Consider the following 26,820-nt stretch of genomic DNA (forward strand, 5'->3'; position numbering starts at 1 on the left):
TAAAGACTTGTGTATAAGGTAAAATAAATAACCAAAAACAAAAATACTCCTCCACACCTTAGGCTATGTTCACAAGTAGCATTTTTTATGCGTATTTGCACTTTTGTATTGCTTTCAACTGTGACAAATGCATTTGACGCGCCCCCTGGGCCTGTATTGTGCAGGGGAACCCGGAACCGGGCCTGTTGTAGAATGCTGGGGGTTGTAGTCTCCGTGTGGCAGTGACCCGGTCCGTGCCCAGGGTGGTCAAACCAGTGGCAGTCTTAATGTATAGCAAATGTCCGACTACGCCACCCGTGGATTGCGGTCAGTGGGGACGGCCGCTGCGCTGCCGACCGCTGAGGCTGATGTTGTTAGCGCAGCCGAGTATGGGATAACTCCCCACGGGAGAAGTATTGCCTCAGGGCAGCTAATGTGAGAGATGATGGGAGTGATGGTGTGAGGGTCCCAGTGCTAATGGTGCTGGTGCGGCAAGGAATCACAGAGACGTGAGGTGCAGTTCAGGGTCTTTACTGATGGTACAAGGCAGACCCTCCCAGGAGTACTGGCTAGTATAAGGGGCCTGGTCAGTCTGCGAGCAAGCAGGAGTTCCCCTGGCCAGGTGGAGTTGTAGGCCTCCCCGTTTATCTGCACTCTTCCTGGCTACCTTGCTGTCAGCGGTTATAAGTAGCCCACGTCCCTGAGTATACCGTGTGGTGCTCACCCGTATGGCTGGTGACTTGGGGCCTTCTGTTAGCCTCCGCTCCTGGATGGCGGCGCTGGTCCCTTCTTTGTGACTGAGCCTCCGGGCTTCTATGGCCAGAGGACCTGGAATCCCCTGCCGGCTGGTTTCTGCTGCTGGGTATATATCAGTCCCCACAGCCTCGGACTCCTGTGTCCGGTTTTAGTAACTTCAGCCAGGGCGAGCTATATCTCTGCTCACAGCCCCTGGCCTTCAGCTGCTGCTCCTACAGAGCTCCTGTTCTCACTTTCCCTCTCCAGGCTCTGACTGCTCTGCTTGTTCTGCAGGCTCTGTCTCTGTCTGACCTAATCCCGCCCCAGACCCAGTTTATAAGGGCAGATTCCTCCCCTCCCAGGTCTGGGCGGGCAGTGTTGCATGCTTAGGGCTCCTGACCAGAGAAACCTCCCACTTGCTCTCAGACATAATATCTCTATTACTGTGGCAACCAGACCCCTGGGGTGTCACACATTCACCGGGAAATGTCATTTTAACATTTTACAATCTTATCTGGCCATGTGCTGTGTGACACATGCATAAGTTGACTCGCCCCCTGGGCAGCGTGGGGAACCCAGAACCGGGCCTCTGGTGGGATGCTGGGGGTGGTAGTCTCAGTGTGGTGGCAACCCGGTCCGTGGCTCAGGGTGGTCAAACCAGTGGCAGTCTTAGTGTAATAACAAATGTCCGACTACGCCACCCGTGGATTGCGGTCAGTGGGGACCGCCGCTGCGCTGCAGGCCGCTGAGGCTGATGTTGTAAGCGCAGCCAAGTATGGGATAACTCCCCACGGGAGAAGTATTGCCTCAGGGCAGCTAGTGTGGATGATGGGAGTGATGGTGTGAGCGTCCCAGTACTAATGGTGCTGGTGCGCCGATGAAACCCAGAGACGTGTGGTGCAGTTCAGGGTCTTTACTGATGGTATAAAGCAGACCCTCCCGGGAGTACTGGTTAGCAGTAGAGGCCTGGTCAGTCTGTGAGCAAGCAGGATCTCCCCCTCGCCAGGTGGAGTTGTAGGCCTCCCCGTCTATCTGCACTCTTTCCTGGCTACCTTGCTCTATGCGGGTAGAAGTAGCCCACGTCCCTGAGTATACCGTGTGGTGCTCACCCGTATGGCCGGTGACTTGGGGCCTTCTGTTAGCCTCCGCTCCACGACGGCGGGGCTGGTCCCTTGCTTGTGACCGTGCCTCCGGGCTTCTAAGGCCAGAGGACCTGGAATCCCCTGCCGGTTGGATTCTGCTGCTGGACCTGGATGTCCCCACAGCCTCGGACTCTGTGTCCGGGTTTAGTGTCTTCAGCCAAGGCGAGCTATCTAGCTTCCAGCCTCTGGCTCTCACTCCTGCTCCTACAGAGCTCCTGCTGTATCTTTCCCTCTCCAAGCTCTGACTGACCTAATCCCGCCCCAGACCCAGTTTATAAGGGCAGATTCCTCCCCTCCCAGGTCTGGACGGGCAGTGTTGCATGCTTAGGGCTCCTGACCAGAGAAACCTCCCACTTGCTCTCAGACATAATATTTCTATTACTGTGGCAACCAGACCCCTGGGGTGCCACACATACAGTGTTGAAAAGACATGGGGACAGCATGGGGAAGACCCCTGGAAGCATCTCTGACTCCCAGGTCACTGCCTAAAAGTGTGCCCATCAGAAGTGATCCTTGCCGCAGAAGATGCAGACTTGCAACTATCCCCATGCAAGTCCTTGTCCCAGGGCAGTGTTCAATTGTACCTCCCACATTCCTTGCAATGCAAGCGCAAATATGCAGCCAACCACCCACCCACCCCCAGGCTGCAATACCATACTGCTAGCTTGCACTTGAAATGGGGCCTTTCAGTTTTGAGGAGGCCGAAGCTGGCCACTACCTCATGGCTGCTTCGGCAGTGAGGTATCCATACTCAGTCCCCCGCCGCCCGGCGGCCAGGTGTCCACGATCGGTCCCCAGCCGCCAGGGGGCGGCCGGGTGTCCACACTCGGTCCCCAGCCGCCCCGCGGCCGGATGTCCACACCCGGTCCCCAGCCGCCTGGGGGCGGCCGGGTGTCCATAAATGGTCCCCAGCCGCCCCGATTTCTCCGTGGAACATCCCCACAGACATTTCTGAGACTGGCCTGCTTTAGGGCTGCATTGGACGAGCCCACCAGAGTACCCGACTCCTCCGGTGGGCCCTGGCTTCTCCATCAGGGGAGTTGGGAGTGCCAAGGTGAGGAGCATGATGATGATAGAAGTTAGCATCTGCTTTGTTTTGTTGGAATGCAAGCGTAAGTGTGCAACCTGCCACCCACCCACCCCCAGGCTGCAATACCATACTGCTAGCTTGCTTGCAGTTGAAATTTGGCCTTTTAGGCAAGTGGAGGCCGAAGCTGCTCACTACCTCATGGCTGTTTCGGCAGCGAGGTATCCACGCTCAGTCCCCAGCCGCCCGGCGGCCGGGTGTCCACGCTCGGTCCCCAGCCGCCAGGGGGCGGCCGGGTGTCTACACTCGGTCCCCAGCCGCCCCACGGCCAGGTGTCCACACCCGGTCCCCAGCCGCCTGGGGGCGGCCGGGTGTCCATAAACGGTCCCCAGCCGCCCCCGATTTCTCTGCGGAACATCCCCACACACTTTTCTTAGACTGGCCTGCTTTAGGGCAGCATTGGACAAGCCCACCAGAGAACCCGACTCCTCCGGTGGGCCCTGGCTTCTCCATCAGGGGAGTTGAGAGTGCCAAGGTGAGGAGCATGATGAGGATGATAGAAGTTACCATCTGCTTTGTTTTCAAGGAATGCAAGCGCATGTATGTAGTAGCGGCTAGGCCTGAGGTGGTCAGCGTTTTGGCGCATATCCTACCTCCTCCGAGGATTGCTGGATGTTTTCCTGCTACTATCCCAGTTCTATGACTCCCGTTAAAACAAAGCTTCAGGTGATGAATGATGGATGAGGTGGTGGCAAAGGAGAAAGAGCAGGAGGAACAGGGACCATTCACATCAATATCAGGCCAGTCAACCTCATATGTCTTGTAGGATATGTTTCTGTAACAAAAGGAGCGGTTCGGCTACACAGTTATAGGGCATACAGTAAGTGCAATGCCTACCAAAAATTTTGAGGCACTCCAATGCCCTTTGGAAATGACATGGAGGTCAGAGGGCCTTAACTAAACCTTTTTTCCATTTATAGCAACTGGGTCTCCTGTGCACTGTTGGCCTAAGCAGTGAATGGAAGGCTTTCCAAAAATTATGAGGAACTGCAATGCCCCTTGAAACAGACGTGGATTACAGCATACTAAAAATCTTCTACCCATTATTGGGGAGTGTGTCTCCCTTAGTTTTCACCTTTGCATTGAAAAGCAAAAGCTGACTAAAATTAGGAGGAAATGCATTGCCCGTTGGAAGAGTCGTGGAGATTATAGGTAAGGTAATTAAAAACAACATTTCAATGCCCCTTGGAAGAGCTGTGGAGTTCAGAGTGGCTTAAGAAGATGCTTTTAATGCCCCTTTGAAGAGATGTAGAGGTCACGGTAGCTTAACAAGACGGTTTTAATGCCCCTTACAAGAGCCATACAGTACAGCAACTTAAAAACATTATTCCCATTATTGGGGAGTGGGTCTCCCATAGTATTTGCTTATGCCTTCCAAGCAAAAGCTTCCAAAAATTAGAACGGAGCAACTTGCAATGCCCCTTACAAGAGCCATGCAGTACAGCATATTACAAACATAAGTCCCATAATTGGGGAGTGGGTCTCACATAGTATTTGCTTATGCCTTCCAAGCAAATGCTTCCAAAAATTAGGACGGAGCAACTTGCAATGCCTCTTACAAGAGCCATGCAGTACAGCATATTACAAACATAAGTCCCATTATTGGGGAGTGTGTCTCCCATAGTGTTTGCTTATGCCTTCCAAGCAAAAGCTTCCAAAAATTAGGACGAAACAACTTGCAATGCCCCTTACAAGAGCCATGCAGTACAGCATATTACAAACATAAGTCCCATTATTGGGGAGTGGGTCTCCCATAGTATTTGCTTATGCCTTCCAAGCAAAAGCTTCCAAAAATTAGGACGAAACAACTTGCAATGCCCCTTACAAGAGACATGCAGTACAGCATATTACAAACATAAGTCCCATTATTGGGGAGTGGGTCTCCCATAGTATTTGCTTATGCCTTCCAAGCAAAAGCTTCCAAAAATTAGGACGAAGCAACTTGCAATGCCCCTTACAAGAGCCATGCAGTGCAGCATATTACAAACATAAGTCCCATTATTGGGGAGTGTGTCTCCCATAGTGTTTGCTTATGCCTTCCAAGCAAAAGCTTCCAAAAATTAGGACGAAGCAACTTGCAATGCCCCTTACAAGAGCCATGCAGTACAGCATATTACAAACATAAGTCCCATTATTGGGGAGTGGGTCTCCCATAGTATTTGCTTATGCCTTCCAAGCAAAAGCTTCCAAAAATTAGGACGGAGCAACTTGCAATGCCCCTTACAAGAGCCATGCAGTACAGCATATTACAAACATAAGTCCCATTATTGGGGAGTGGGTCTCACATAGTATTTGCTTATGCCTTCCAAGCAAATGCTTCCAAAAATTAGGACGGAGCAACTTGCAATGCCTCTTACAAGAGCCATGCAGTACAGCATATTACAAACATAAGTCCCATTATTGGGGAGTGTGTCTCCCATAGTGTTTGCTTATGCCTTCCAAGCAAAAGCTTCCAAAAATTAGGACGAAGCAACTTGCAATGCCCCTTACAAGAGCCATGCAGTACAGCATATTACAAACATAAGTCCCATTATTGGGGAGTGGGTCTCCCATAGTATTTGCTTATGCCTTCCAAGCAAAAGCTTCCAAAAATTAGGACGGAGCAACTTGCAATGCCCCTTACAAGAGCTATGCAGTACAGCATATTACAAACATAAGTCCCATTATTGGGGAGTGGGTGTCCCATAGTATTTGCTTATGCCTTAAAAGCAAAAGCTTCCAAAAATTAGGACGAAGCAACTTGCAATGCCCCTTACAAGAGCCATGCAGTACAGCATATTACAAACATAAGTCCCATTATTGGGGAGTGGGTCTCCCATAGTATTTGCTTATGCCTTCCAAGCAAAAGCTTCCAAAAATTAGGACGGAGCAACTTGCAATGCCCCTTACAAGAGCCATGCAGTACAGCATATTAAAAACATAAGTCCCATTATTGGGGAGTGGGTCTCCCATAGTATTTGCTTATGCCTTCCAAGCAAAAGCTTCCAAAAATTAGGACGGAGCAACTTGCAATGCCCCTTACAAGAGCTATGCAGTACAGCATATTACAAACATAAGTCCCATTATTGGGGAGTGGGTCTCCCATAGTATTTGCTTATGCCTTCCAAGCAAAAGCTTCCAAAAGTTAGGACGGAGCAACTTGCAATGCCCCTTACAAGAGCCATGCAGTACAGCATATTACAAACATAAGTCCCATTATTGGGGAGTGGGTGTCCCATAGTATTTGCTTATGCTTTCCCAGCAAAAGCTGCCAAAAATTAGGACGGAGCAACTTGCAATGCCCCTTACAAGAGCCATGCAGTACAGCATATTACAAACATAAGTCCCATTATTGGGGAGTGGGTGTCCCATAGTATTTGCTTATGCTTTCCCAGCAAAAGCTGCCAAAAATTAGGTCGGAGCAACTTGCAATGCCCCTTACAAGAGCCATGCAGTACAGCATATTACAAACATAAGTCCCATTATTGGGGAGTGGGTGTCCCATAGTATTTGCTTATGCTTTCCCAGCAAAAGCTGCCAAAAATTAGGACGGAGCAACTTGCAATGCCCCTTACAAGAGCCATGCAGTACAGCATATTACAAACATAAGTCCCATTATTGGGGAGTGGGTCTCCCATAGTATTTGCTTATGCCTGTAATGCACACGCCCGGACTGACTGGCGTGTGCGTGTTTAGTGGTTCCACTGTGCCATGAACCGGAGAGTGCCTGGAGGGGCGTAACTAAGTATCTGCCCGATCCAACCAAGGTCGCACGACGGCATACGACGCCAGTGCACCAGGGAGGAACCGAGCAGAGGGACCAGGGTCTACTCCAGGTCAGACTCCGGACACGGCTGTTGACCCACACCGGGGAATAGAGGAACAGGTAGACTAGAGCGCAGGCTGGGTAGGGTCCAGTACAGACTGGGAGACAAATTCGGAGCTGCAGATGCGGTAAACAAACAGAGTAAAGCGAAACCGCAGGTGCGGTAGTCAAGGCCGAGAAGAGCAGAACCGCAGACGCGGTAGACAAGGCAGAGCAGAGCAGAACCGCAGACGCGGAAGACAAAGCTGAGCAAAGTGAAACCGCAGACGCGGAAGACAAAGCTGAGCAAAGCGAAACCGCAGACGCGGTGGACAGGGTTGAGCAAAGCGAAACCGCAGACGCGGTGGACAGGGTTGAGCAAAGCGAAACCGCAGACGCGGTGGACAGGGCTGAGCAAAGAGAAACCGCAGACGCGGTGGACAGGGCTGAGCAAAGCGAAACCGCAGACGCGGTGGACAGGGCTGAGCAAAGCGAAACCGCAGACGCGGTGGACAGGGCTGAGCAAAGCGAAACTGCAGACGCGGTGGACAGGGCTGAGCAAAGCGAAACCGCAGACGCGGTGGACAGGGCTGAGCAAAGCGAAACCGCAGACGCGGTGGACAGGGCTGAGCAAAGCGAAACCGCAGATGCGGTGGACAGGGCTGAGCAAAGCGAAACCGCAGACGCGGTGGACAGGGCTGAGCAAAGCGAAACCGCAGACGCGGTGGACAAGGCTGAGCAAAGCGAAACCGCAGACGCGGTGAACAGTGCTGAGCAAAGCGAAACCGCAGACGCGGTGGACAGGGCTGAGCAAAGTGAAACCGCAGACGCGGTGGACAGGGCTGAGCAAAGCGAAACCGCAGACGCGGTGGACATGGCTGAGCAAAGCGAAACCGCAGACGCGGTGAACAGGGCTGAGCAAAGCGAAACCGCAGACGCGGTGGACAGGGCTGAGCAAAGCGAAACCGCAGACGCGGTGGACAGGGCTGAGCAAAGCGAAACCACAGACGCGGTGGACAGGGCTGAGCAAAGCGAAATCACAGACGCGGTGGACAGGGCTGAGCAAAGCGAAACCGCAGACGCGGTGGACAGGGCTGAGCAAAGCGAAGCCGCAGACGCGGTGGACAGGGCTTAGCAAAGCGAAACCGCAGACGCGGTGGACAGGGCTGAGCAAAGCGAAACCGCAGACGCGGTGGACAGGGCTGAGCAGGCAAGAACCGCCGAAGCGGCAAGCAAGGCAGAGCGGAGGGGACAGGGCTCTGTTCACACGGAACAGACTGGAAGGGAAAGGCAGAACCAGGTACACACAGGATACTTGCAATGAACTAGCGAGTGGATTCTAAACTCACAAACGGGAGTACAGAGACAACGAGTAGGAGATAGGTACGGGATCAGATTCTGCATGAAAAGGGAAGGTACGGACATGGAGAAAAACAGGTAACAGGCTAGGAGAGTATACAGACAAGAACAGGCAAGATACAGGAACAGGTCTAGGTATGCGGCCCCTAGAAGGCGGAAAGAACAGGCTAGGAGCGGGTTCACACTGGCCTGGAAATACAGCCTCCAGGATAGGCAGAAGACAACAGGCTAGAGAGCGTGTACAGACTGCAGGTTAGAGTATACAGGTAGGACACAGTACAGACACGGGAACAGATCCTGCAAGACAGGTAACATACACTGGACCTGGCATGTCGGAGACAAGAAGCCAACTGACAGGGCAAGATGCTCAGGCATGGGTTAATTGGAGCAGCTGGTTTAAATACCAGGTGACAGACAGAAATAGGCTGAGGACGCACAAGGGGTGTGCCTGCAGCAGGTACAAAAAGCAGGAAGTGATCGGGTGCCGCCCTTAAGCAGCAGAAACAGAGGCAAGCAGACAGCATGGAGGGAAGCCAGAGAGACATTCTGGATTGGAGATCAAGTGCGCGCTCTTGCACAGTGGGAGATGGACCACTATGCAAGGACGCCGCCAGGTATGTTACAATGCCTTCCAAGCAAAAGCTTCCAAAAATTAGGACGGAGCAACTTGCAATGCCTCTTACAAGAGCCATGCAGTACTGCATATTACAAACATAAGTCCCATTATTGGGGTGTGTGTCTCCCATAGTATTTGCTTATGCCTTCCAAGCAAAAGCTTCCAAAAATTAGGACGGAGCAACTTGCAATGCCCCTTACAAGAGCTATGCAGTACAGCATATTACAAACATTAGTCCCATTATTGGGGAATGGGTCTCCAATAGTATTTGCTTATGCCTTCCAAGCAAAAGCTGCCAAAAATTAAGAGGACATGCAATGCCCGTTCGAAGAGTCGTGGAGGTCCCAGTAGCTTAACAAGACGCTTTTAATACCCCTCAGAAGAGACGTGGAGGTCAGAGTGGTATAACAAGATGGTTTTAATGCCCCTTACAAGAAACGTGGAGGTCAGAGTGGTATAACAAGACGGTTTTAATGCCCCTCAGAAGAGACGTGGAGGTCAGAGTGGTATAACAAGACGCTTTTAATGCCCCTCAGAAGAGACGTGGAGGTCAGAGTGGTATAACAAGACGCTTTTAATGCCCCTTAGAAGAGACATGGAGGTCAGAGTGGTATAACAAGACGGTTTTAATGCCCCTTACAAGAGACGTGGAGGTCAGAGTGGTATAACAAGACGCTTTTAATACCCCTCAGGAGAGACGTGGAGGTCAGAGTGGTATAACAAGATGCTTTTAATGCCCCTCAGAAGAGACGTGGAGGTCAGAGTGGTATAACAAGACGCTTTTAATGCCCCTTGGAAGAGCCATACGGTACAGCATCTTAAAAATATTATTCCCATTATTGGGGAGTGGGTCTCCCACAGTCTTTGCTTATGCCTTCCAAGCAAAAGCTGACAAAAATCAGGATGGAGGAACTTTCAATAATGGCAACACGGACCACGGTCACCCTGGTGGTATAGTGGTGGTGGAGGTTGAGGATAAGGAGAAGAACATAAAACAGCCAAAATGAGTAAGCGTATACCCATGTGTGGGTGTGAAGCGGTGCATATGAATACACCTCCCGAAATAACATAGTGGATTTGACTTTATGTTACTCTGCTGTCATTTGGTGGTGATGAGAAGTCTGGCCCAATCCAGCCCTTGTTCATTTTGATAAGGGTCAGCTTGTCAGCATTGTCAGTTGACAGGCCAGTGCGCTTATCAGTTATAATTCCCCCAGCGGCACTAAAAACACGGTCCGATAACACGCTAGCGGCAGGGCAGGCCAGGACCTCCAAGGCGTACAGAGCAAGTTCATTCCAAGTGTCCAGCTTGGATACCCAATAAATAAAAGGCACAGAGGAATCACAGAGGACGCTGGTATGGTCGGCAAGGTACTCCCTCACCATCTTTTGAAACTTTCCACTCCTTCTGAGAGTACCCCGCACCTGAGGGCCTGTAAGCTTGGCGGGTCTCAGAAAACTGTCCCAGAACATTGACAGTGTTCCCCTGCCTCTGTGGATTGGAGTTGCCTCTCTCTCGCTTGTACGCCTTGGTTGGTCAACGAACTGTGACCTCTGCCGCTAGCATGTTCAGATGGGAATTTTTTTAACAGTTCTGCAGCAAGGGCCTTCTGGTGCTGCCCCATTTTTGTAGACCTCTGCACCTTAGGAATAAGAGAGTGAAAGTTCTCCTTGTAGCAGGGGTCTAAAAGTGTCACCAACCAGTAATGACTGTCACCCAATATTTTGACAACGCGAGGGTCACGGTTAAGGCAGTATAACATAAAGTCAGCCATGAATGCCAGACTGGTAACGAGCAAGACTTCCGTGTCCTCACCAAGATGATGACTGACCATGCTCTCCTCCTCCTCCTCCTCCTCCCCCCTGTCCTCAGGCCACCCACGCTGAACCGACGGTATGACAGTTGTAGAGGTACTACCGTCTACAGCGCATGATACCAGCTCCTGTTCTTCCTCCTCCTCCTCCTCATCCTCTCCCTCATTGTCCCCCAATGCACGTTGGGATGAGATGAGGCTGAGCTGTGTGTAATCGCCCGCTACGGCTTCTTGATCCATCTCATCATACTCTGGCTGCAATGCCTCCTCTTTAATTCTCTGCAGAGAGCGTTGCAAAAGACAGACAAGTGGGATGCTGACACTAATGATGGCGTCATCGCCACTCACCATCTTGGTGGCCTCCTCAAAGTTTGTCAGGATGGTACATATGTCAGACATCCAGGTCCACTCCTGAGGTCTTATGTGTGGAGTCTGACCTGAATATCAACGGCCTTGTTGCAGCTGGTACTCCACAACTGCTCTCTTCTGCTCACAAATCCTTAGCAACATGTGGAGGGTAGAGTTCCAACGTGTGGGGACATCACACACCAGTCGGTGTGTGGGAAGCTGCAAACGCTGCTGCAACACAGCAAGGGCGGCGGAAGCTGTAGCCGACTTGCAAAAATGAGCTGACAGGCGGCGTACTTTCACGAGCAGATCTGGCAACTCGGGGTACGATTTAAGAAACCGCTGAACCACAAGGTTAAGCACATGAGCCAGGCATGGTACGTGTATGATCTCGCCTCACCTCAGAGCTGCCACCAGGTTACGGCCATTGTCACACACGACCATGCCTGGATGTAGGTTCAGCGGTCTCAGCCACAGATCTGCCTGCTCTTTCACAGCTGTCCACAACTCACAAGCAGGGTGAGGTTTATCACCTAAGCTTATGAGTTTCAGCACAGCCTGTTGCCGCTTGGTGAAGGCAGTACTGCAGTGCTTCCAGCTTGTAACTGATGTGGTGATATCTGAGATGGAGGCTGAACATGAGGAAGAGGATGATGCGCAGGAGCTGTACACTGTGGGGGCAACTCTGACTGACATAGGGCCCGCAATCCTCGGTGTGGGGAGGATGTGTTCCGTCCCAAGGTCCGACTGGGTCCCGGCTTCCACTATGTTTACCCAGTGTGCCGTCAGGGAGATGTACCGTCCCTGGCCACAAGCACTTGTCCACGTGTCCGTTGTCAGGTGGACTCTCCCAGTAACTGCGTTGTTGAGGGCACGGCAGATGTTTTGGGACACGTGCTTGTGTAGTGCGAGGATGGCACACCGGGCAAAATAGTGTCGGCTGGGGACCGAGTACCGAGGGATGGCCACCGCCATAAGGTTGCGGAAGGATTCCGTCTCCACCAGCCTAAAAGGCAGCATTTCCAATGCAAGCAGTCGTGAAATGTGCGAATTTAGGACTGTGGCCTGTGGGGCGTTAGCTGCGAATTTCCACTTTCGTTCAAAGGTCTGGGATATGGACAATTGAACACTGCGGTGGGACATGGACGTGGACGTTGATGCTGTTTCTTGAGAAACTGCCATAACAAGTGAAGACTGAGAGGAGGGGGCATCTTTACATGCAGTATGGACAGGGGATTGCCTTGCACACACAATAGGGGGTTCTATTGCACTCACAACAGCGGAAGAAGCAGTGGTGACACCCGCTGACACTGGTCGTGAACCCTGGGGTTCGCCCCACAAAGTCGGGTGCTTTGCTGCCATGTGCCTGATCATGCTGGTGGTGGTCAGGCTGGTAGTTTTGTCACCCCTGCTGATGCTAGCATGGCAGTTGGTACAAATGGCCTTTTTGGGGTTATCAGCAGAGTCTTTAAAAAATTCCAGACTCTGGAAGACCTACCGCTTGTACTGGCAACGTCCCTCGTGTTGGTGTTACGGGGAATGGTTGCCCTCCTTCTGTGTGCGGCCACCACACTGCTTCTTCCTGCCTGTTGGGGTACTCTGCCTCCCTCCCCCTGTGTGCTGCTGGCCTCACTCTGCATGTTCTCCTGCCACGTTGGGTCAGTTACTAGATCATCCACCACCTCCTCCTCTTCCACTTGCGCACCACGATCCTCCTCCTCACTTCCTGGCAATTGTGTCTCGTCATCGTCCACCTCTTGTGACAAATTGCCAGTGTCGACTTCCTGTGGCAGTGGCTGTTCAAATATTTGGGCATCGCTACATGGGATCTCCTCTTCCACCACTTCAAGAGGAGCAGGCGAGGGGCACAAATCTGGAAATGGACCAGTGAACAGCTCTTCAGAGTGTCCAAGTGTGGGATCAGTTGCTGTCTGACGACACTCGGCATGGTGGGAGGAAGGAGCATCAGGGTGAGGAGTATGCGGTCGAGACTCATGGCTACAAAGAGTTGACCGTGTGGACAGACCGGAGGTGGTGGTGCTCAGGTAACTGGAAGTATTATCTGCTATCCAATTAATAACTTGTTCACACTGATCAGTTCGCAATACTGGTGTTGTTCTGTGCTTCCCTAGTAATTCGGTCAAGAAGTGGGAGCGAGAAGATGTGGCTGTTGGTTGTGGCACATTTTCACCTTGGCCACAGCCCCGTCCTCTGCACGCACCATCACCAGAACGTCCACTTCCACGTCCCTTGCCACGCGCCTGGTCCATTGTAAAAGAAGTAAAATAGCTGACACTCGCACTATCAATGGAAAAAGGGTAATAAAAAGTAGATTAGAACCGTGGAAGAGGAAAACCACAGTTCTATTTCTCTGGCCTACACCCGACTCTTTTAAACAATGAGAACAATCAGGGAGAAACTATTACTGTTTTTCTTTACGGAAAACATACCAAAACCTGAATAATAGAGATTTTTTACAGTGGAATGGCAAAACCACAGTTATTGTTTACTGGGGTATACCATAAAATTTTAAATATATATATTTGCGGCTGAACAGTAAGCGACACTCTCAAACTGTTTTTTTTTAGATTCAAAAGGCCCAAAACTGGATACTACAGAGATTTGACCCGTGGAACTGCAAAACCACACTTGGATTTGTCGGGCCTACAACAGACTATTTTCAACAGATTGTCACGGGTGTGTCGCCACGAAGATCGTCATGACTACACAGCCTGACTTCTCGCAGCTGAGTTTTTGGTGTTTTGTGTTTTTCGGCAGTGAGGGAGTTAACTCTCTCTCTGTGCTAGACGAGGTCCAGCCTCGCCCAGCTGCAATCAATGCTGCAGTAGTGGGACTCCTTCAAATGCCTGCCGGTCTGTTAGGGAAGTGTCGGTGAAAGCATTTCATACAGACAAAAAGAGCGGATCGTGGTATTTTGGAGTTCTGAGCTAAGTGTATTTGGTGTGGTTTTTCCCTTCCTCGCTTTATCATTTATCTCATTTCCCGTTGGTGTTCCCTCTGTAGTTGTGGTGTAGTTTTTGTATGCAAGGTGGTTTTTGGTTTGACCCTTGTACTGTCCCGTTCGTCTAAGTACTGTGTGTTGGCATATTATTTCCTGTCCCCTATTGTTGTGATCGGGGTCCTTCTCAGGACTAGATTACTGAGGTGTAGGGATCCTCAGGAGGTAGGGGTTACGCTGGCGGCCTGGACCTCTGTACCTTTAACAGTACCTCCAGGTAGACTGATTAGTCAGGGCCCCAGCTTAGGGTCAGCTTAGGCCCCTGACCTCCTGTACGCAGTGTCAGTGTGACACAGATATATTTTTGTGTCAGAACAGTCAGGAGACACTACTGTTTTTTTTTAAGGCAAAAAATGCAAAAAACAGGATAATAGAGATTTTTTACCATGGAACAGCAAAGCCACAGTTTTAATTTACTGGTGTATACCAGACTTTTTTAAATATATAGATTTGTGGCTGAACAGTGAGCGACACACTCAAACTGTTTTTTTTTACATACAAAAGGCCCAAAACTGGATACTACAGAGATTTGACCTATGGAACTGCAAAACCACACTTGGATTTATCGGGCCTACAACAGACTATTTTCAACAGATATATTTTTGTGTCTGGACAATCAGGGAGACACGATTAAATTTTTTTTTTACTGCAAAAAATGCGAAAAGCAGGAAAATAGAGATTTTTTTACCGTGGAACAGCAAACCCACAGTTATAATTTACTGGTGTATACCAGACTTTTTTAAATATATAGATTTGCGGCTGAACAGTGAGCGACACACTCAAACTGTTTTTTTTTACATACAAAAGACCCAAAACTGGATAATACCGAGATCTGTGGAACTGCAAAGCCACACTTCTGTTTCTGTGGCCTATACCAGACTCTTTTCAACAGATATATTTGTGTCTGAAAAATCAGAGACACACTTTTTTTTTGGGGGGGGGGGCACCAATAAGTTAATAAGATGGGTATTTGTACAGTGTGAAGGAGGAAAAAAAAAGAGGATTTAGATTAAAAAAAAAGGATTTTTACTGGCCCCCGAGACCTGGAGCTAAGTCCAGCAATTTCAGAAACAGGAGCACACAGGACTGTAATGCAGCATTTGCTGGTATAACCACTGTGTCTCCTATACAGCCTGCCTGCCTGCCTGATACCTGGGATGGATATTAGTCCTGAGAAGGACTGTTTGTTCTGGCAGCCTTTACAGACCCTACACTAACTATTTTGCAGGAAAAATCTCTCCCTAGCTCAGCAGCGCTGGCCTACACTGTCTGATCTGGAGCGACTGTGTCCAAGATGGCGGCGCCCGGTTTTAAATACTCGAGGTGACGCTGTAATGCCCACAAACAACATGGCTGCGGCATTACAGTGACTGGCTGGCAATCCCTGCATGTTCATTGGCTCTGTAAAGAGCGCCAAACATGCAGGGTGGAGACCCGAGCTCCCGCCCGAGTGACCCGGAAATGCTCGGTGCTCGCTGAACATCCCGAGTAGCATGATGCTCGGGCGAGTACCGAGCAGTGTCGAGCATACTCGCTCAACACTACATGTCACTTCTTTCAGCATTTTTTCAGCATTTTTTCACCCATTGGAAGTAATGGATGGTAAAAAAAAAAAAATGCTGAAAAACGCTCCAAAAACTCAGGTGTCAAGTTTCTCAGCGTTTTTTTTGGCGTGTTTTGTGGCAAAACTAGAATGAGATTTTTTTTTCCACTGAACTTTATGTACATGCCTATAAGAGACAAAAGAACTGTGAAAAAAATGCTGAAAAAGCGCACCAAAAAATAAGCAAAAATGCAAGAAACATCCTGAACGACCTCCTGGCTAGAGATCAGGTTTTGTTGCAGTTTTACTCCTGAAAAAAAAAAAAGCTGAAAAAAACATGATGTGTGAACATAGCCTACAGGGTTAATGATAAATCTATTGAAATATATTAGCCAGCTCTTTTGTATGACTGTTTGCATCCTCTGACTACATCTCATGTTTTTTCTCTTTTTAAAAGTCAAAATTCTAAAAATGTATTATATCAGTTAAATGAGAACTATTCTTTAAAAAGTGTAAGTGAAAAAGCTGTTTCCAACTAGGGTTGAAATATAAGACTCGTTTATGACTGTTCCTATCATCTAAATGAGGTCAAAGAAATGGCACTAACTCTTATTATTACGCCAATGGCATTAACCAAAGAGTGAAGCATCTTGTATTTTTATTTCTGTTAATAAATTGAATACGTTTTTTGTTTTACCCCTTAAAATGCCTTGTTCTTACCTAGATCATTAGTTGGCTAGCTTAGGGTGGGTTCACATCAGACTTTCATCCAGATAAGTGGGACGATTTTTTGCTCACTTGTCATCTGTATACAATCCCTTTTTTTACAGCAGCAGCTATTAATCATTTCCTATGTTACAGAATTCCAATGTATCCGTAAGAATCGGATACTATACTGTGGCTCCATATTGCATCCGATTTTTATTCATGCCCCTATAGTCTTGTCCAATTTACAGAAGAAACTAGAGCATGCTGCGACTTTTTTCAAATGCAGATTCGGTCAGTGCGTCTCAGTGCGGTCCGTTTTTTTCAGACAGAAAATACAGTCGTGCTAACGAGTCCTCTGACTGTTTTTATAATACTTAGATATAGATAGAAATGATGATTTCTATACTAAAAGAATATTTTTATTCCTATAAGGTTTCCATTCCATCACTACATAATGGCAGCCGACACTCCTATTATGAAATGTCTTAAAGATGCGTTTGCCGAGTTTTACAAGTATGCTGGAAGTGATGGAGTTGCAAAGGGCAAAGAAGTTGATGCATTCATGTTGGCTAATTTTGGTGAAATACTGAAGGTTAGTGGCATATATACATGTTTTATTCTGATACCAGAAAATAAGGCAATGTATTTCTATAGTCAGTATTTATAGAAAAAATATACAATGGTATATCCATAGTTTATTTCTTAAATAATCTGTTTTTTTTTAGTGTCAGAAGCTAATATACAGAATCAGAAGGGCTATAATATAATGCCTAAAATTTACATTACCGCATAGAGACAGCAGCGTGCTACATAAAACCCGGCATAGAAGCTGGTCATTTAGGAGAAGAAAGTGAAACTGGATAAGGGCTCTTTCACATATCAGTGTCTCCAGTATGTGTGATGACAGTTTTTACACGTTTTGGAGACTCTGACACACGTAGACCCATTCAAATGAACGGGTCTGTGCACATGTCAGTATGTTTCTAGGGACCGTGTGTCCATGGGCAAAACACCGTGACATGTCCGTGGGCAAAACGTCCCACACATGTGCACACTGATAACACACGGATGACATCCCTGTGTCATCAGTGTGACACGTACCAGCGCCTGGGAATCAGCGATAAGCTGGCGCTGTTCCCAGGCACCGGGTGCTGAAGGCATCTGTCATCATTGTCCCCTGCTTGTCCTGCGATCAGCGCCAGCAGGGACCAATGTTGACAGTTATATTCTGCCCCTCTGTATCCAGGATGTGTAAAAATAAGAATAAAATAAAAAACTCTTATACTCACCTGTCCGACACCTGTCCCGTGCTGTAATCCATCTGACCGACAATTCTGCATCAGCGTCTGTGGTGGCTTGAAGCAACCGCAAATGCTGAGGAGCAGAGGAGAATGATTCACTTCAGCGAGCAGGCCCCTTAACTGTGCCAAGCTTAGTGATCAGTGTCCTGTCACTCAGTGAGCTCAGCGCAGTTCAGGGGCCCGCTTGCTGCAGCAAGTCATTCGCCTCTGCTCCACAGTGTATGCAATCACTTCAAGCCACTGCAGACGCTGATGCAGAATTGTCATCAGATGGATTACAGAGTGGGACAGTATATCGGACAGGTGAGTATAGGTGTTTTTTATTTTATTCTTATTTTTACACTTGCTGGACACAGCAGTGGCACAATACAACTGTCAACATTGTTCTCTGCTGGAGCTGATTGCAGCACAAGCAGGGGACAATGATGACAGATGCCTTCAGCATCCGGCACCTGGGAACAGCGCTAACTGTACTGCTGATTCCCAGGTGCCTGTACATGTGATCCAGATTAGGAACACGTTTGCCACACAGGTAGACACGGTCACATGGACACGGTGCTGGTTTTTCCAGTGCTGGAAATATCAGGACGTGTGAAAGAGCTCTAACATAGTGTGTTAGACATGTAGAGTGCTGCTTGTCAGGGACAATAATGAATGTGCATTCCTACAAGCACTTGTTTATCAGCCCTATCTAAACAAACCAGCAATTATCCAATAAATTAGGAAAATGCTTGTTCATTTTCAGAAAGCATAAAAATCATTTTTTCAGCAGCATTTTAAAAGTGTTTGTCTTCTCATGTGGGCCAAAGGGACATTTTGAGCCCCTCAAGCTCCAGGTCCCGGCTGCAACCACTGCAAGCAATGCACCTTCTATAATTAAGCGCTTGGATTTATGATTTCATCCTCTTTCCAGAATCCAAACAGCATCAGGATTCAATATATCTATGCGCTCTGACGTTTCAGAGAAAATATAGTTTGAAAATGTGGCCAAGTGCAGCGGGGGACTAGTCAGGTCTCTCCCTATGGTCCCTGGCTGGATTCTCCTGGTCCCACTCCAGGTGATTGACAGTAGTCTCCCAATGTACACACACAGACTCATCTCGTCTTTCCCTACAGCCAGAGTATCAATCTATGTTTTCTCTGAAACGCCGGAGCATTTCAAACTAAAACATACCTTGCTACAATCGTGCAGCCTAGCTCTGATTCATGCTGACGTGGATTAGGCAGCATCAATCGGGTGACAGGTTCACTTTAAATCTACAGCCCATTGATTATACTTTATCTTCACTGTAGTAAAAACTAACATTAAGGGGAATTTACACAGAAAGATTATTGTGAACAAGCGTTCTTAATAACAGTGTGAACAGGCTGATGATCACCGGATGAACAAGCAAAATGCTTGTTCATCAGGTGAAATGATCTTTTATGTGGCACAGAAGATCATCGTTCTCGGGGGTCCTTCATCCTGTGTAAACAGGACTGGTGCCGATGAGAACAATGGCAGTCTACTAGCGATTTATTCCAAATCATTCAGTGAGCATCGTTTACTGCAGTCTGTCTATGTAAACAGGCCATTAAATTACTGATGATCAGTAAATGTTTTCCAATCGGCAGTCATTTAGTGTTGCCAGTCAGTCCATGTAAACAGACCCTTGTCACAATATTTCACCATAGATTACATTTAAAGGGAATCTTTCACCAGGTTTTTGCTTCCTCATCTGAGAGCTGCATAATGTAGGTGCATAGACCCTGACTCTAGCGATGTGTCACTTAGATTACTGGGTGCAGCAGCTGTGACACAATCAAAGTTTTTAGACACAGGATGTAGCAGAGCTCAGAAAGCTAACCCTCCCATATTAGGCTCTCTGTGTACATTGTCTATTGACAGTGAGCTGCTTATCAGAGGAGGGGGCGTGGTCAGATCAGGGCTCATGTGCCCTGTAGTCCAGGCAGAGATAATCTCCTGGGGTGATAAAACATTCATTGTATGAAAATAACAGCACACAGCCTAATAAGTGATATATCGCTGAATTTAGTGTCTTAGCCCCTACATTATGCTGTCCTTAAATTACATAGAAAAACCTACTTGCAGATTCCATTTAGTCACTGGTATTCCCAGCAGCACTATGATCAGTGATTCACCTTTTTAATTGCAAAATTTCATTTTCTACCCCTATGAAAGAGTTAAAAGTAATTCCAACCAGTGTCATAGCATTTCCAATGTTTTAGACTCCATCCCAAATGGACCTGGTGTAGAAGCTTATTTTAGGCACATTTTGCACCAATGGGATTTCTGGACTATTCTTATACCAGACTAATTAATTTTACCTGAACTAGAAATGTACCGGTATGTATTTAAATGCTGAAATATTAAACATAAAGACATTTTCTAATATATTTGTTTTAGTGGTAGAATAACGAATGTCATGGTGGTGAACATATACAGTCATGGCCAAAAGTTTTGAGAATGACACCAAAATCATATTTTCACATGATCTGGTGGCCTCTGGTTTTTATTAGTGTTTGTCTGATATTTATATCACATACAGAAATATAATTGCAATCATATTATGAGTACCAATAGGTTATATTGACAGTTAGAATGAGTTAATGCAGCAAGTCAATATTTGCAGTGTTGCCCCTTCTTCTTCAAGACCTCTGTAATTCTCCCTGGCATGCTCTCAATCAACTTTTGGACCAAATCCTGACTGATAGCAGTCCATTCTTGGATAATCAATGCTTGCATTTTGCCAGAATTTGTTGGTTTTTGTTTGTCCACCCGTCACTAGATGATTGACCACAAGTTCTCAATGGGATTAAGATCTGGGGAGTTTCCAGGCCATGGACCCAAAATCTCTATGTTTTGTTCCATGAGCCATTTAGTTATCACCTTTGCTTTATGGCAAGGTGCTCCATCATGCTGGAAAAGGCATTGTTGGGCGCCAAACTGCTCTTGGACGGTTGGGAGAAGTTGCTCTTGGAGGACATTCTGGTACCATTCTTTATTCATGGCTGTGTTTTAGGCAAGACTGTGAGTGAGCCGATTCCCTTGGCTGAGAAGCAACCCCACACATGAATGGTTTCAGGATGCTTTACAGTTGGCATGAGACAAGACTGGTGGTAGCGCTCACCTCTTCTTCTCCGAATAAGCTGTTTTCCAGATGTCCCAAACAATCGAAAAGGGGATTCATCAGAGAAAATGACTTTGCCCCAGTCCTCAGCAGTCCACTCCCTGTACCTTTTGCAGAATATCAGTCGGTCCCTGATGTTTTTTCTGGAGAGAAGTGGCTTCTTTGCTGCCCTCCTTGAAACCAGCCCTTGCTCAAAGAGTCTCCGCCTCACAGTGCGTGCAGAAGCACTCACACCAGCCTGCTGCCATTCCTGAGCAAGCTCGGCACTGCTGGTAGTCCGATCCCGCAGCTGAAACAGTTTTAAGATACGGTCCTGTCGCTTGCTGGTCTTTCTTGGGCGCCCTGGAGCCTTTTTGACAACAATGGAAGCTCTCTCCTTGAAGTTCTTGATGATGCGATAGATTGTTGACTGAGGTGCAATCTTTGTAGCTGCGATACTCTTCCCTGTTAGGCCATTTTTGTGCAGTGCAATGATCGCTGCACGTGTTTCTTTAGAGATAACCATGGTTAACTGAAGAGAAACAATGATACCAAGAACCAGCCTCCTTTTAAAGTGTCCAGTGATGTCATTCTTACTTAATCATGACTGATTGATCGCCAGCCCTGTCCTCATCAACACCCACACCTGTGTTAATGGATCAATCACTAAAATGATGTTAGCTGCTCCTTTTAAGGCAGGACTGCAATGATGTTGAAATGTGTTTTGGGGGTTAAAGTTCATTTTCTGGGCAAATATTGACTTTGCAAGTACAGTAATTGCTGTTAAGCTGATCACTCTTTGACATTCAGGAGTATATGCAAATTGCCATTACAAAAAATGAAGCAGTAAACTTTGGAAAAATTACTATTTGTCTCATTCTCAATACTTTTGGCCATGACTGTATGTACAGTAAATAATCCCATGTTGTGCAGTAATTGATGATTCCACAATGTTACTATAAAAGTCAGTACAATATAAATTGATGGTAAAAACTAGATAAAATACAAACCATGCACTTGGATAATTACATGCACACAGAAGTGGCAGATTTCTTATTGGTTTGATCTTTATTCCAATTATACCTCCTCCAAAAATGTTGTACTTTGTTATTTTACAGAATCCAAGTCATCCAGAGACAGTTAAGATATTGGTGGGCGCTGTCGAAATTCACAAGGATAAAGGAATTAATGTAGAAGAGTTTGCACACTTATATTGTGCTCTTGTGAAGGCTTATGCTAAAGGTGAAGTTGGGGTTGCAGACAAATCTTACACTTAAGCTCAAGGAACATCCTGGTTTTAAATCTCTTCCGTCTGCATCCATGAATGACATACATAACAATGGAAAACATTAGTGCAATTTAGGTATTTCATAGCTTCCATAGTTGATAATAAATATGCAATACTTTCTTTGTATTAAATGAAGCTGCTTTCTATTTCTTGACTTTCCAATAAAGTAGCATTTTATTAAATAACACAAGTTACTTAGTTTTTGTAAAAATTAAACTTTGTAATGTGTTGTCACCAGTTTGTAGCTGCAATCAATATTAGTTTATGAATATTGATTTACTTATTTTTACACACAAGATTTCTATAGAATAGAAAAAAAGTAAAGGCTTATTCCCATCTTGATACATTGGTATTGTTCGATAGTACTTGGAAATACAAGCAATTTTGCAATTTACTGCTTATTAAAATTTTCATCAGTTCTTGCAATATTAACATTTTTCTTTTCTTATGTATACAGCTTGGAGACCGACCACCACTGCTAGACAGCAGAACATGCACAATTCTTACAAGCTCCTTTCTTTTGAGCTTGTAAGCACTGCTTTATCGCTGGAGTGCACGGTTACCATCTAATGCCAGCTAACTTTAGCACAGTGCTTACAAGCAGTGGTGGTCAGTGTCCAAGTCAATGAGCTGTAAACAAAAGAAAAGTATCAGTATGTCAGGAACGGCAGTAAATTGCAAAATTCCTTGTATTTACTAGCAGTATCAGAAAGTATCTGTCTATGAAGATGGGAATAAACATTTAATCATAAAGATAATCGGTGTCCAGGTCTTTGCTACCCTATATGAAAGCAGGATGATGCAGGGGTATAGACCCCGATTCCAGAAATGTATCACTTACTGGGCAGTTTGCTGCAGTTTTGATACAATCACTGTTTTTCTGCTTCTGATCTAGCAGTACACAGAATGTTGAGCTCTGTATAACCCACCCACACCACTGATTGGTAGCTTTCTGTCTGCACTGTGCATAGGCAGACAGCTGACAATCAGTGGTGGGGGTGGGGTTATGCAGAGCTCATGAATATGGAGGACTGTATGGCGGTAGGTTAATTAGGCCCCTAGTGATAATCTCCAGCTAATAAAACTGTGACTTTATCAAAACTACAGTAAGAAGGCCAGTAAGTGACACATCGCTGGAATCAGGGTCTCGGCTATGATGCTGCTCTCATAGTAAGTGGCCAAAACTGGTGACAGACTATTTTAACACTGTATATGTTCAGCATTCGTTGGGAACGGGTGTATGGAGGAGCTGAGTCTGCACCATTCCCAGCAGATGATGGCTGTGTTATTTAGCAATCATCTGCCTCTAACATTCACCACTGCTGTTAACATAATAAATACTGCTGTCAATCTCTGACAACTGCATTTACAGCATGTGGCATTGGCGGGGTAATCTGCTGTACGCACCCATCGCCCCCCCAAGACGCGATAACGGAGTGCCAATGGACAATGGATAGCCATAACAGTTGTGGATTTGCTGAAAACCCCCATGATTGCCATGACAGTGCTCCTATGAAAACCAGCTGGTGCCGGTATAAAGATATTAAAGTAAAACACATATTTGGTATATAGACAACAAAAAACAACGTAATACTCACCTTACAGGACCGCCGCCATTCCTGAGATGTTGGTGCTGTGTCCACTCTGACATAATACAAGAAGGCTGCAGGCAATCAGCTGATTGGGAGCAGCGGTCCATAATGTCACGTGACCCCCAGGAGATACAGGGCTGACATCGTAGGAACAGCTCCAGTTTGGGAATTGACATATTTTTTTTATTTTGTTCTTCGCAGAGTAATGGACAACCCTATTGAGAAAGTGAAAGGATTTATTCAGCAGCCCCAGGAGATGACTGTATCCCCATAGTTCTAGCATTGATTATGGAGGAGACTAGAGGATTAGAGATAAGTTTAGGACGGGTTGTAATAAATTAGTGTAAGACCACTGCCTTGGACGTGCGGCACGGTTGTGATTCTGACATCAATCTATGGTAGAAGTGGTGTAGAGAGTCCGGCCTAATAACATGTCATATACTCGCTATAAACATTAATATAGGCTCTAATTCCAGTATGATTTTACCTCTTTCATCTCCATTATTCTGGAATCCTACAATCCTCCAATATTAATGGTGGTGATGCTTTATTTCCTACTTTTCTGGATTATCTAAATTGCTTTCTCATTCTCTGACATCAAACCTCCATTAGTGACCCCCTATTTGTTGATAAAATAGACATTTGCTTTGTAATTAGATTTCTCCAAAATTCCATATTACAGATACAGTAGATGGATATTTGCAGGGAGGAGAGACCCTGGGAAGTTATATTTAGCTTTCCCGCACTGTTAGACAATATAGCCCAAACTGTCCATTGTTTTATAGAGGAAAGGGCGCTCAGCTCTATTGAATTATTACAGTTCTAAAAACAGGTCTGATCTGGCAAAGAGAATAGGAGAATATCTTGGAATAGGAGACTATCACACCCAAGCGGGTTTGAGATAACCTGTATTTAAAGGCACGCATCTGAGTGAGCCACAGCAATAAATGACCAATTTGGATGATAACACAATATCAGGCTGCACTGCTGTAAGGAGATGGACATATTGCCCGCGTTTCTCCCTTGAAGAACAAGTATATTTTTAGATTGTGTAATGTGGATTGTGCGATGCAGTAATTATATTAATGATGTGTGTAGTTTGACAGTAAGAGAAGTAAGAGTTAATAGTTGGGACTAGCCCAGTGTGGGAGTGGATACCATGAAGGGACAGAGGTAGTTTCCTGTCAGGAAGTTAGAAAGGGTCCAGAGTATGTAAAAAGAAGACCTAAGGTCTGATGTGAGCAGTGCCACATGACATGGGTGTCCCTAACGAGAGAGGAGAAAGAGACAAAAGATAGCGATATCTTAGTGGAGAACAAGAGAGAAAAGTGACCATAAGTACAGAGTGATCGATCAGAGACGGGTCCTGAGTCAGGACGCCTAGCAGTACGTTGTGTGCCCCCTATCTCTTGTATATAATCCCTCCCAAGTTATCGTTGAGTAAAAAGTTTATTTTTGAATGGTGGTCTCCCTCATTGAACTGGCAAACCAAATCATTGGTTACATATGGCCTGCAAGGGTGTAGCACCCCCACAGCACAAGTCCACACACATAGCCAAGACCCCCACCTTCATGTAATGTACCGGGGCTCAAAAGACGAGGAACTCAACCACAGCTACTGCCCCGCACCACGTTACGTTGCTGTAATGAAGAATCCTTAGGACCAGGATGAGTTGAACGGCTTTTATTTCCACAGCACTAGACAAGCGTCCTTTTCAAGTGAAAAAAAAATCAATTACAATTGTTTTTTTCACTTGAAAAAGACACTAGTCCGGCGTTGAAACGCGTTGTGGAAATAAAAATTGTTTAACTCATCTTGGTCCTAAGGACTCCTTATTACCATAATGCAGCCTGATATCGTGTTATCATCCACATTGGTCAACTATCCTGGAGGAGATCATCACCCGGCCATGAGACAGCAGCAGCTGATATTTTCAGATGTGCATAGGAGTTGTGCCTGCACACAACCTGCTCAGGTGAGCACCTTCCTTTTACTTTCCTTTGCACCCAAAAGGGTATTACTCGATGGTCTTGTGCGCTTTTTTCCCCTACAGTCTTTCTACGGCAATAAATGAGACATATGCCTACAGTGCCTACTAAGAAAACTCTCCCTGGATGTAAAAATAATATAAAATATAATTTTATTCTATTCTTTGCATCTTGAAAATCATATTTAAAAAGTGTAAAAACTGTCATTTTATTGATTGTAAACCATGGGATCTTTGTGACATCCATACATAGTTCATAAATCAATGAGTTAAGGGGGTTATTCAGGAATATTTACTTTTTTTACTATGGGCCTAAGCAGGGGCGCACATAGGATTCATGGGGCCCCATAGTAGAAGTTCAAATTGGACCCCCCCAAAAAAATAATGTAAATAATTGTCAGGGTCACAGAAGAGCAGATCACACAACCTTCCAGCCTTTACATAGTAATTTTCCTCCTGCTGACGTCCTAGGCCCCTCTTTCATTGTCCCATAAAGTGTGATACCAACAAAAGTGTCCCCCAAACACAGTGTGATACCCCCATGGTGAATTCCTCCACATGCGCAGTATAATGGCCCTACTGTACCTCACCTCATCTCCCAGGGCAAAGTTTGCTGACCCCATCACAGTATGATCCCCCAATTGTGAGCCCTAGAGCTAGAGAGGATGGTAGGTAATAAGGGAGGGTGTTATACATAATAAAAGATGAAACTATATAACTAAGGATGGCGCTATACATAATAAGCGAGTACACTATATACTAAGGGCGCATGCTATACATAATAAGTGAGTACACTATGTACTAAGGGACTGTGCTATACATAATACGGCTACATTCCTGCATCTGTGTGCAGTGTCGGTGTGCTGCCCTGTTTTACAGACGAATTGAGCATGTCCTATTCTAATCCTCAAAATCGGATCAGAGCTGGACATTCTCTGACCCTCACAGATCTCATTCTCAGATCCGTGATTTTCATGGATGTGTGAATGGATCTATAAAACTCTACAAGTCCGTGGACCATCCAATAAAAAAATCTGACATTTCACACAAATGTGAGAATGCAGCCTAAGGGATTTTACATGTAACATTATCACTCTAAGTCACACAGTGCAGATACAGAATAATATTTACATCCAGGCACTTACCGCTGACGTCTCGTCTGATCAGAGTCGGTTTCTGCTGCTTCTTCTCCATCTGGTCAGACCTTCATGTCGACATCTCCCAGTCACGACTCGTCTTGTCATGATGATCTCCAGCCTAGATAATAACAAGGTCACATATATTGTATATATACATTTGTCTCCCCCGCTCTGCGCCCTTGAATACATATCTGTAACCCCCATTAATATACTATTAGCCACTTAGTAATCAAAATATAAAGTGATAAGCAGCACTGTGCCCCCTATT

At 46.5% G+C, this 26,820-nt stretch overlaps 1 protein-coding gene across 2 annotated transcripts in view; it reads left to right on the forward strand.

Moving 5' to 3' along the window:
• LOC141156514 (repetin-like) overlaps positions 1-22,023 on the forward strand; it is a 28,530-nt gene extending 6,507 nt beyond the window's left edge. For both annotated transcript variants that reach the window (XM_073642711.1, XM_073642712.1), the window contains exons 2-3: positions 16,567-16,726; positions 21,664-22,023. In XM_073642711.1, coding sequence (XP_073498812.1) covers positions 16,589-16,726; positions 21,664-21,822 — 297 coding nt within the window. In that variant the 5' untranslated portion in view covers positions 16,567-16,588 and the 3' untranslated portion in view covers positions 21,823-22,023. The remainder of the gene's footprint in view (positions 1-16,566; positions 16,727-21,663) is intronic.
• Positions 22,024-26,820: the final 4,797 nt, after the last annotated feature.

Source organism: Phyllobates terribilis, unplaced genomic scaffold (genome assembly GCF_046119375.1).
Source record: "Phyllobates terribilis strain yellow unplaced genomic scaffold, ASM4611937v1 Scaffold_8__6_contigs__length_399053987, whole genome shotgun sequence".
In the NCBI taxonomy this organism is placed as follows: domain Eukaryota; kingdom Metazoa; phylum Chordata; class Amphibia; order Anura; family Dendrobatidae; genus Phyllobates; species Phyllobates terribilis.